This window comes from Plectropomus leopardus, chromosome 4, assembly GCF_026936395.1.
Source record: "Plectropomus leopardus strain MGB_pleo_1.0 chromosome 4, ASM2693639v1, whole genome shotgun sequence".
Classification (NCBI taxonomy): domain Eukaryota; kingdom Metazoa; phylum Chordata; class Actinopteri; order Perciformes; family Serranidae; genus Plectropomus; species Plectropomus leopardus.
In genome coordinates, this window is record NC_142179.1 from 12,881,513 (window position 1) to 12,894,013 (window position 12,501).

Genomic DNA, 12,501 nt, shown 5'->3' on the forward strand with positions numbered 1-12,501 from the left:
CTTAAAAAACTCTTATCTGCTATTCAGTGTGGGAGGTGATGTTTACAGATTTATAACAGGCATCAGGAAGTACCTGCATGATATGTCAAGCCAAGTGAATGTTATTTATAAAGCCCATTATCATAAATCACAATTTGCCTCAGAGGGCTTTACAGCACGCAACATCCCTCTGTCCGTAGCCTCATAGAACATTATGTAGCTTGGATTGTGTGACCATCAGTCATGTTATGAAAGTGTGTAAAACAGCAACACATTTAAGGTGTTGCATTAGTGCCTGGTAAATAGTTTGAGTTCATGTGTATGTGTGAGCATGCATGTGTGTGAGTGCATGTGTGAAGTGGCAGGCAGACATGCTGACTGACAGTAGAAAGAGGATTTTCTGTCTGTCGCTCAGCGAGAGGCTAATCCCAACGAGCCAGTGTCCCCATCTCTCTGATCCCTTCCCTGTTCTTCAGCCTGCTCTCACTTTGCAGATCGAGTGTCTCCGAACAGAGCTGCAGGAAACGCACAGGCCCTTTGCTGCCTCCTCTCTTCAGACAAACTTCAGGTGAGTGATGGACTCCCTCTCCTCACCTCTCAGAACTTTTTCTAGCAGCTCTGTTTTTGTTTCCTGCCTCTTTGCAAACACATAATTAATTTCGAGAAGTTGTGTAGCAGTTGTTTAGGCTGCTTTTTTAAACATTATTCACTTTTGTTTGTGATCAAATTGGGCTTTCCTCTAAAAAGAGTGCGATATTCTGAAATGAGACAATACATTTGTTTTGGGGGTAAACATAAAGAGCTAATTAGGATTGACTGTATTTTTAATGTTTTTAATCATCAACAATTTACGTTACACGGCATATGTACAAACTTCCAGAGACTGCAGCCTTTTCATCAGCCTTTTGTTTTTTATTTTATCCATGGGTGAACATTTACAGCTCATTGTATAGTAAACACAGCAACCTCTTGCATTAGGGCCCTTTTTATCTGCCACATATTATCAGGGACACAGCCACCTGTCAACAACTGTTCCCCTTTAATTTGTCCATTTCTCAAATCTCCAGCAGTGTCTTCTACCCTTCAAACAGATCGTTCATCAACATGTTTTCCCAATTTCAGAAAACAGAGGTTAATGGTGGCTCAATTCATTACTTTCTCCATTCATTTAATCTTATAGTCACGGATGGTGAGCTCTCTAATCCTACCTTTCTCACACTCTTTCTAACTCTTAAACTCAACCTTAATGTGACCACTAACACATACCACACTGCCACTCACTCCCTGAGCTAGGTCAACATGTTTTGCCAAAGCTCCTCTCAAATGCGCTCTCTCCCTCTCCTCCTCCTTTCCAGCATTTATTTGGCCTCCTCCTCACCACTTCTCCACTCTGTCTCTATTGACTTCCTTCTTGTCTTGTGTAACCTCAGCTGAATGACCCAGGATGTCAGGCAGGATCATATGATGTCCAGGGCTGATGCCAACTCTAAACTGGCACATGAGCTTAACCTCACCAACTGCAACTATCAATACTGTGTGTGTGGGTGTGGCTGGCAGGTCACTGTGACCCATAGCTTAAGACAAATATAAGATTTGCATTCGTGTTTTGGGCAGAAGATGGGCTACAACAGCATCTCACAGAAGTGCTGTAATATTAATTAATATTGCAGGTTAAGATGCTTTATTTACTGACAGGTACTTTAAGGGCAGATGACATTATGTATGACAGTATTTCTCTCAGTGTCCAATCACAAATCATCTTATCACCTGACATGGTGGATCTCCCAAGATAACCAATCAGAAGGCTTCTGTCTGCTTCTAGAATAATCTCATCCCACAGACTGCAGCAGTATCTGTTACTTAAGCATTTGATAGGTTAATGCAATTAGTAGTTTAGTCTGAGTATGTACCTGTAAAGATGTGTGTTCTTATTGCAAACTTAAAAACTTCTTCCACTCCCAGGAGGCTGGTGTCCTCAGCTGACATTACTGTCTTTCAGAGGCTGCAGCAAGCAGAGTTTTAGAGCTAGATTGTTTTCTATTTCTTTGGGAAGAGGGTTAAATAACACTCCATAGTTTGGCTAAATGGCCATTTCCACAGAAGTCCCTTGACCTCTAACCTCAAGATTTCTCAATGAAAATAGGATCTATCGGTAACCTACCTTTTACTGACATGCCCACTTTATGCTAGTTTCATGCAGTTTTGGACAAAGCCATACAGTTTTTCCTATTTGGTACATATTAGTAATTTCCGCCTATTGTATTGGAATATTTCTGCATACTGGTGTCCCTAAACAGTCTTATAAACGCATAAATTGGGTGTTACTGGAAAGCTGAGATTCTTATGGATTCAATTAGTCCAATTTTATACATATGTGATGATGTAGGTCACCAAAGTAGCCATTTCATTGTAGTGAGACCTATTGTGACTTTATGATAATCAGAGCCTAATGAAAATTTACAGTCATAAACTAGATATCTTGGGGATTTAGAGCATCTATGGATTTAATAAGAAAACTGACAAAAAAGGCTGTTTTTCAACAGTTTCCAGAACAGAGGTGCTTTTTGCTTTACTTGGTATTTTGGAGGATTTTTTGACCATTTCACTTAATTCTTGAGTGGTCAATAAAATGGTAAATAAATTAGCACCACATCTGTGTAACAAATGGTGTCAACAAAAAAAAATGCTAAAACCACTTTTAAGACATAATTGAACCTGGGAATGGCCATCATATATTTTTTATCATACTGTTCTATTCTAAAAGATTGAATAGGCGGCTAACTAATTACACACTTACACACACATATTTATGAAAACTTAACACAGTGCTGAGCTGCAACTCAAATTAATCTTCAGGTTCTAACTTTCAAATGATGTATACAACTTCTATGTGGCGTATACTGTTGACCAGCTATCTCCTCCTAAAGAACCTCTGTCCTACCCCTTTGAAAGACAAAAGTGGGTCTATGATAGGGAGGGGATAAGATGACTGTAGACCTGTATAACAAACATTAGGAAAAGTATTACCGGCTTCCATCTGTATCCTCACAAACTTTATCACCACAAGACTTGAATTCCTACTTTAATGTGTTTTCTGTGTGGTCACAGAGCAACAAATACAAATATCGCTGCAGAATTGTCAGTGGTCATTTAATTCAAAAGCCACATGCACTGCTACTTTAAAATATGTATTTATCGTTGCAGTCCCACACTAATGTTTACACATTTATACAATGCTCTAATCTCACCACTGTTAGAAGAAAGTTCTGAAGAGAAACATACAGCCACAACACATACAACAAACACTCTGCCACACAGATTGTTGCCTATGTGCTCTCCTCCAGCCGTCTGCTTTAACAATCTGGTTTCTAATTATCAGCCATCTGTGACATTCAAGATGCTGCAGTAAAGTTCAGGCTTGTAGCTCAATATGCTACAAAGTAACGCAAATAACATAAACATAACCTGACATGTAAAACTCCCTAATGAGACTATAATCAACTATTACTGCAAACAGTATGGTACACATTGGTAAATATGTTGCCAGATTTAAAGATGTAACTTGATTAACAGACAGCACAAACTAACAGACTGGACAATGTTATTTTTTCGTGTAAACAAATCATCTATTCCCTTTGGCTTTTCAACAGGTAATAACCAAGACCAGGAAACCATGGCAAACTCTTTCACCCGTGTGATGTCTGGCCGCAACACGGCCGTAATCTTGGCCGGCATGGGAGCTGGGACACTGGGAGCTGGATACCTCCTCAGTGACAACTCTGCTGCTGCTGGTGCATCTGCTGAGAGGAGGAGGCTCTATCCATCCAGGTATGATAATACCGTTTTCAATAACTTAAATATAAAAGCAGATCAATTAGTTACAAGGGTCAGCTGACATTTTATATTTCAGCATGTGCTATTCCTGCAGACTGAGGTTTTGAAACCTGCAGATTTTACAAAAACAATAAACAATTTCATCATAAAGCATGATTATGTTTGAATCTATTGAGTTACAATATATGTTATACACGTAAAAACTCCCTGAATCAAATTTATGTTTTGTTTTTTTTTTTCCACTGCTGAATTTCAACATGACTATTTCTGTTACGTGTCATTGCATATTTTTTTTTGGCAAAACCTCCCTCTTCAATTACAACAACTCATGTCAGCATATATGAAATACTGAATAATCATAGGACAAAATAAAAAGGTACTACATACATCAACATGTGTTTAAAAAACTACAGACAATTATACTCCTATTCCTGTACCGGAATCTCTCCAAAACTTTGAAAAATATTTCTCTTACACTCATTTCCCACCAAAATCAACACATGCACATGGGTATTTTTTAACACGTATAAACCTACTAAAAATAGGCTATTGACTGCTTTCCCGTTGCCGAGAGAAGAATTGTCTACGGTGGATTCAGTGTGTGTGTGTGAATTGTTTTGGTATGTCCACTCGACATCAGGGACAGGCCAGAGATAAGCAGCAGAAAGAAGCGTGGACAGAGGTCTGTGAAAGCTGAACAGTGGTTACTTCTCCTTATATGTCTCTTATTCAGTCTCTCTTTCAAAGTCAGTGCAGCCTAACTTGGATCAGTGTTTTAGCACTGCTTAGGAGGAGACGGACAGTATTCAGTGGCGGCGCGTCATTGTATCTGACCAGTTAAGGAGCTGAAATTAGCACTTTCACATGAGTATTGTGTTACAATCAATGCCGACAGGAGCCGGAGATAATAAATACCACTGACTATGGCAAAATCATTTGATCCGGGTGTGAATGCTGATTGTACACATTCCCATTGCACTAAAAAGCCAGAAGTTGGCTGTTGTTAGTTAGTTTTTGTGCAGTGGGAATGATGCTTTAGAAGGGTTATAGACTATGAAAACAGCTGTAAACCTTTTTTTCCAAACACTAAGTTAGCTTCGTTCTACAGTGCTGATTTCCCAGACCTGAGGAAGCACAACAACTGCATGGCAGCAGCCCTGACACCAACCATTTATGGACGCCTGAGGGACAAGACAACCCCCAACAACTGGACCGTGGACCAATGCATCCAGACTGGAGTGGACAACCCTGGACACCCCTTCATTAAGACTGTGGGCATGGTAGCTGGAGATGAGGAGAGCTACGAGGTTGGAGTTCAAATTTGGACAGTTTTTTTTCTCTCCTCAGTCATAAAATCGGGGGAAAATGAGTATTTGATTTTTCCTATCAGGTGTTTGCTGAGCTCTTTGACCCAGTGATCAAAGACAGACATAATGGCTACGACCCTCGCACAATGAAGCACCCCACTGACCTCGATGCTTCCAAGGTAACATCTTCATTTCTTTCCACTAATTTCTTCTATACATCAAATATCCCCAACATACAGTGACCTAATACTTTCTCTTTACCAGATATCCTCAGGTATGTTTGATGAGCGCTACGTGCTGTCATCACGTGTCCGTACTGGTCGCAGCATCCGTGGACTGAGTCTTCCCCCTGCGTGCACACGCTCTGAGCGCCGTGAAGTGGAGCGTGTGGTTGTGACAGCTCTGTCCGGCCTGAAGGGAGACCTGGCTGGTCGCTACTACAGCCTGGGGGAGATGACAGAAAGAGAGCAGCAGCAACTTATTGATGTTAGTGCCCAACAGACGCACTCCCACACACACAGACAAGGCTCTGTAGTTTTATCAGTGGCTATTGACATCTAATGTTCCCATGATTCCTCTGTCCCTTTACTGGTCAATCAGGAGCACTTCCTGTTTGATAAACCTGTGTCACCTCTGCTCACGTCAGCTGGGATGGCCAGAGACTGGCCTGATGCTCGTGGGATCTGGTAAGATTAGGAGAAAGTCATTCTAGAAGAAATACTTCTGTTTTGTAGTTCAGCTGTAGTCACTATAGTTTCCTTAAAGTGTCTAAAAACATTGTTTCTGAAGAGATGTGGCTCAGAGGTTTGCTAAAGAACCATGTGCAGTCTTTTACTCACAGTCATAGTGGCTGTTTTCTGCTGGGTACAACTGGATTTTTAGAGACAGTAATAGAAAAACAAAAATGACAACTGCTGATCTGTGACCATCTTCATCCTATTACTATTTTTTGCATTGTTGCTGTCTTATTTGATGACATTTGCCAATTTGTAAGATACAAGGGTTTAGATTATGCAGAAAACTCTGTGCCCCTGCTACTGCAAGGTATAAAAATCACTAGAAAACAACAAGCAGATTTAGATTCACTATTAGTATTTAATGATTTAAAGAAAAATCAAAATATCAAATTACCAATTCTCACACTGCTTGTGCAGCACTTTTTGGATTCTTCCTTAACTGTGGAAACATGAAAGAAAAACCTACTTCATGAATTCAAGTTAACACAGGTTACTTTATCACACAGTTGCTCAAAGTGTGGCCTGGGTTGAAATGACATCTTGTGGAAAGCTACTGTTTGCATGGTAACTAGCAGTAATTGCGTACTGTCACCAATACTTGCCATTTTAGCTAAAGTTAGAGATTTTGCAGGACAACTCAGCAGTTTAATAAGGGAATGAGATGTGTAGTTTTCCTGTGAATCCCCCAATTATACGATGGCTCCCTAAATTGGCATTTAGTCACCAAAACTGTAAGCACCCCTGTTTAAATACATACGCCAATGACTGGCCTGACACTGCAGCCATTTTCGGCTGAATGACTAAAGTGTATCAGTAGATTGGTACCAACATTAAAACCCAGCTTTGAATTAGAGTTTAATTCGATTCTGTCTTCCTGATTTTCTCAGGCACAACAATGAGAAGAACTTCTTAATCTGGATCAATGAGGAGGACCACACAAGGGTCATATCCATGGAGAAAGGAGGGAACATGAAGAGAGTGTTTGAAAGATTCTGCAGAGGTCTTAAACAGGTATGGATGTTTCTGTCTTCTTCCACCACCACTCAACAGTGCAGATTTCTAAAATAACTGCCTTCAAGACTAAATGAAAACTTTACTGCAAAAACAACATATAAAGGAGAATTAACACATCAAATATCAAGAAACCGTGCCTTATCTGCCAAAGAGAATTGTATATTTATGTTGCAAAAAGTAAAGAATATAGTCTTTTCTTGTAACTTTTAGGTGGAGCATCTAATTCAGGAGCGAGGTTGGGAGTTTATGTGGAATGAACGTTTGGGCTACATCCTCACCTGCCCTTCCAACCTCGGCACTGGGCTAAGGGCTGGTGTGCATATCCGCCTGCCTTTCCTCAGCAGGGTAATGCAAGAAAACACACAGTTCAACTTCAACTACACATATTCCCTTTCGTATTATAAGTGTCATGTCTGGAAATGGTTTCATATACTCATGATCTAGGACCCACGCTTCAAAAAGATCCTGGAAAACCTGAGGCTACAGAAGAGAGGCACAGGAGGCGTCGACACAGCTGCTACTGGAGACACCTTTGACATCTCTAACCTCGACCGTCTGGGCAAGTCAGAGGTAAACACTTGAAGAGGAAGTCAGCAGCTGAAGTCCGAGTAGAAATGAGCAGCAGGCAAAGAGAGATAGAGTCAGACAGAGGACAGCAGACATCCTAACAGGTGTGTGCTGTGAATAAGTGGACCCACTGCTGTTCTTTAATCTGTAATCCAGGCAGGGATGTGCCAGCTGAGGTTAAAAGACCTCTGTCTTCTGAGCTGAGCCTTTCCTACGGCACTTTCTCACAGGCTGTGATAACAGCCTCCAGAAGGCACTACCAATCGAAGGCTGGTAAAGGTCATAGGTAGTTGAGGTCAGGGTTATGGTTGTGGTTAGAGTTTGCCAATCATGCCCAAGCAGAGGAAATCCTAAAATCAGGGCTCTTAAGTCTCCTGGTGTTAGCTGAACTTGCCAATGCTGCCAGAAGTGAGGAGGTTATGGAGGGAGGGAGGATGATATGGGCATTATGTTTGCCAGTTAGAGAACTACACAGAGCTTAGAACCACGAAGAACTTACAACGGCAAGCACAGACAAAGGTTAATGGCTCTCAACTACCTCACATGTAATGGAAAGAGTGCTAATGAAGAAGGACTCAAGTTATTTCACTGACTAACTAAACCTGGATTACCATCAATTTCTTGTGCTGCCTTCAGATGCCTTTCACAAGATATTTAACCCTCAAAAACAACACTCAAAAACACAGGCAATGGCAATGACACTCTTGGCAAGAAATGTCCCCCATATTGTGAGAATTTAGTAAAAAGAAAAAGGTGACAACAAACAACCTGAAAATTAGTTAACCTGAAAATTAGTTTTCAAAAACATATTTATCTATTTATTATTATAAAATATATAATTGTCAGAATTATATTTTTAAACCTATGTTACAGAGAAAAATACATGTTTTCAGCACTTTTTGGGGGTCATTTTCTTGTTTGGTTTCACTTGTCTCCTCTTTTCTTTTATGCTTATTTTTAGTTAATTTTGAGTTGCTCATAGCCTTCTCCCTGTGTTTTTGAAAGTAATCAAACTAACTTGCTTAGTTTTCAGAGGGTCAAAAAGGAGCATTTGTAACTTAGTGAAATTATTAAAATGTGTTGTATGTAACTCTGGAGAAAGATAATTGATGCTTTGGGTTTGTAGTTGGATCCAAGTGGCAATCTCTAAGGCTAAAAAATTACTAGTTGAAGGTGTTTGTCTGTGAAGGTCAGTACTCCTACCCACTGAAAGTGTTTGGGGTAGCACAGAGTCCAAGACTGATCGGCATGACAAAACAACAATGAACATTGGATTTTTTGTAGAGCTGCTCCTTCATCACCAGTGGAGCCAGTTGATAAATCAAGCTTTTGGCAAATCCAGTTGGAAAAACAGTAAAAATATCATACCATACTCTTGGTCTTGTTTAATTGTTGTTATTGAGTCAATTTCTGCAATAACTTCACATATTGCTGTGTTTACTCTGCTAACATCAGAGTTAGCACTTATCACTTTGGAAGTGACCGGCTGCTTATGTAGTCCACTATGTACAGATCACTGATTGGCCTGGACTGGATTTTAATGTCTGGACATGAGACTGGGCTGCACTGAGTCCAGACTGATTCAAAGGGTGAAACCAAATGTTGAGCTGATGTCGTCAGGTTGGTTTTACCAAGCTAAAAAAAATAAAGTCAGTGTGAAAGTGCCAAAAACTACAGTTCATCAAAAGGCTTCCTGACGCCTCTTCTAATATTAAGTCAGTCCAAATAGACTCCAACATTAAAATGCCCAACTGTTGCTAGTTAGCATTAGGGTTAGCTCCACCCCTTTATTCAAATATGGTCACCTCTGGATCGAAACATTCAAGATCGTGACGGCCAAAATACCAAACTCTTGACTTCAGAATGGGAGTTGACAAACTAACCAACCCAAAGCTTTGGTATTTGACCACCTGGGAATGAGACTCCGCATTCAGCTATCTTTCTCCAGAGTTGCATACAGCACCTTAAAAACCCAGCACAAATTTCAGATTAAATTTTGCAATGGTATGGGAGAAAACCCTAAAAGAATACAAAATGCAAAGTAGGTAAAATCTGAATTAACTTAAAAATCAGGACCATAGTAAATCATTATCATGGATGTTAACTCAATTGTAACCTGACTCTGTGTAACAACTATACACTGATCACATGACTTTTGACACTACCATGCATTCACAGGTCGAGCTGGTGCAATTAGTAATTGACGGCGTAAACTACCTAATTGAATGTGAGAAGAGGCTGGAGAGGGGGCAGGACATCAAGATCCCCTCCCCCATCTCTCCGTTCAAGAAGTGAACGTCACCTCTGCTGGGAATCCTGGAGTAGAGCAGGCACTCCAACCGCTGGTTGTTAAACTGTTGGTCCTATAAGATATTCATGGCATGTATAGCACTGTACTGACATACATGCACAATAAATGAAACTCTAAACACAATAAACTTTCTTGATGAACCATGTTGTATTTTGGTGATGTTACAGCCCCTGTAGTGGAAAGAAAAAGATTACCTAAAACCTTAAATAACTTCTCAATGGTGGTGGAAAGTAACTAACTACATTTACTATGTTGTAGCCTATATATTGTGAGAACAATTTTGAGGTACTTGTACTTCTAATTGTAACTGATGCTTCTTTGTAGTTCTGCTCCACTACATTTCAAAGGGAAACTTTGTAGTGTCTACTCCACACCTATCTGAGAGCTATAGTTACTCTTAGATGCTTTTCAGATAAGAAATTTAACTTTAAAAAAAAACAAAACACATTTAATCATCCTATAAAATATGATACATTGTTAACTATAAAAGTAGTGGTCAGAACCTTTTTGGCTTGTCGCCCCTTACGAAAAAGCAGGGTCTACTTGGGGCCACTTGTCAAGTTTCAGATGTGAGTTAGCAGTTCCAGCAAACAGACTTTTCCCCCTAAATGTTTCAAATTATTTCATTAAAATAACAGGTTGGAAATAAAGATTAAAAAAAAACAAACAATTTAACAAATCTGGCTTTTTTTTTTTCTTTTTTCTTTCTTTTTTCTCTACCCCATTAATCATCTCAACTCCACCTAAACTAATTTTGTGATCCACTTGGGGCATGACCCTTAGGTTTGGAACCACCAGACTTAAACATTAAATAACCAAAGAGTTTATAAAGTAATTTCAAATAGCTCCACGTTGTCCTGTTACAACAGTAAAATGCTGACTCCACATTGATATGCCACTATCTGTAAAATAAAGCCAGCCACAGGGGGCATTTCTATCCAGTACATTTTCTTCTTGTACTTTTAGTGCATTTTTTCAGAGTACCTATGTACTGTTTTTTAAGTAATGATTTGAATTCAATACTTTTACTTGTAATAGATTACTTTGCATTCTTAATCAATACTTTTACTTAACGTAGAAGATCTGAGTAATTCTTTCACCACTGCTTTTCTATCAAATCCAATCAAGTCATATTTTTTTACCGCATATGCGACAAACATTAAGTTAGATTAAAAAGCCACAGCTATTATACAATTTTAATTCCTATAAACTAATGCAAAACAAGTCAATAAAACAGTGCTGCGTGTAGGTCAAACATAAAAGACACTTACCACTGCTCTGCTAGTTCTCCCTCAGACAGAGATGCCGTCATTAAGCCATGGCCGACTGCCAGACTTAACAAGATAGAGCTATACTGGACAATAATGTCATGACCTTTGCCACTCTATAATTAAGTGCTCAACCCTTGCTTGTCCTGACTCGCAAAAAAAACTATAGCCACGGTTACTGAAGCAAGTAAATTTCTATTCTAAAAATAAATTAGTAGCATCAGGAATAAAAAAGTTCCCCAAAGGATAGATTACTCTTCAGCAGCTGGGGGTTAACCTGGCATTCAGACCTCATCTGCCTTTAATCCAGGGGTGAAAGGCCAAGCTCATTACCAACAGACAGCAGATGGGCCACACAGAGATGGCTGGTTGACACTACAGTATGATATAGCCAATTTCATCTTATTGACATGCTTTGCCAAGACGTGGGGATTATACTTTATAAATAAAGGCATCCTGCCATGAGAAATTAGTGTTTTAATTATTTGAGTGAGTGGCCCTTTTAAATCCTGCTGCCTACAGAGTCACTCTTCCTTTTCTGGAAGCAGATTAATGACGTAGCTCTATTAATGCTATTAGAGATCGACACTAAACAGCACACACAGAAACTGTGTGTGTGTATGAGTGTGTGTTAGTAAAGAATTAATGCTGCAGTTATTACAACCTGAACAGGGCAAGGATTTATCTGATGGATGCTGAAATTGAATTTCCTGTGCAGGGATGGTGAATAGCCACATCACACAGAACCAATTGTAGTGTGGGGTTTTTCAACCACTTAAAGGGAAAGTTCACCCAAAAATCAAACATACATATCTTTTCTCTTACCCGTAGGGCTGTTTATCAATCAATATAGTTTTGGTGTGAGTTGCAGAGTGTTAGAGAAATCGGCCGTAGAAATGTCTGCCTCCTCTCTAATATGATGTATCTAGATGGCACTTAGCGTGTGATGCTCAAAGAGCCTAAAGAGTACATTTAAAACACTCAGCAGCGATGTCTCTTTCCTGAAATCATGACCTCGTTACTCGAGACAATCATTAGACCTTGTAAGCAGTTTTATGTGGGAGCTATTTTTATTTCTAGCAAACTGAATTGCCAACTGTTTCACCACACAGACGGAAGCATCTACTGCTAGCTCACCTAGCACTACTGAGCCAGCTAACGTTACAGCTCAGCTGAGGAGGACGCCATTAATGTTTACATCTTGCTCCGTCACAAGCATGAGCCTCTCCAGTAGATGCACATTTTTTTCTGCACGGTGATTTGGTTGGCTGGTGTAGTTTTGTAGAAAGAACATGAAATTGCTCAAAACATGTCTCTAGATTATGTTGAGTAACTCTGTCATTATTTCTGGAAAAAGACATTGATGTTGAGTTTTTAAAATATATATTTTGGGAGATTTGAGCACCACAAGCCGAGTGCCATCTAGCTCCATTATATTGGAGAGAAGGCAGACATCTCTACAACCAATATCCCCAACACTCAGC

The 12,501-nt window shown here is 39.7% G+C and overlaps 1 protein-coding gene across 1 annotated transcript; it reads left to right on the forward strand.

The window, feature by feature from the left end:
• The first annotated feature begins 392 nt into the window (after window positions 1-392).
• On the forward strand, window positions 393-9,889 carry LOC121944240 (creatine kinase U-type, mitochondrial-like). The gene is made up of 10 exons (XM_042487970.2): window positions 393-547; window positions 3,630-3,807; window positions 4,922-5,120; window positions 5,204-5,299; window positions 5,385-5,606; window positions 5,721-5,806; window positions 6,745-6,868; window positions 7,082-7,216; window positions 7,316-7,441; window positions 9,617-9,889. The coding sequence occupies exons 2-10, from the start codon at window positions 3,653-3,655 to the stop codon at window positions 9,731-9,733; spliced, it is 1,260 nt and encodes a 419-aa protein (XP_042343904.1). The 5' UTR covers window positions 393-547; window positions 3,630-3,652; the 3' UTR covers window positions 9,734-9,889.
• The last annotated feature ends 2,612 nt before the right edge of the window (window positions 9,890-12,501 follow it).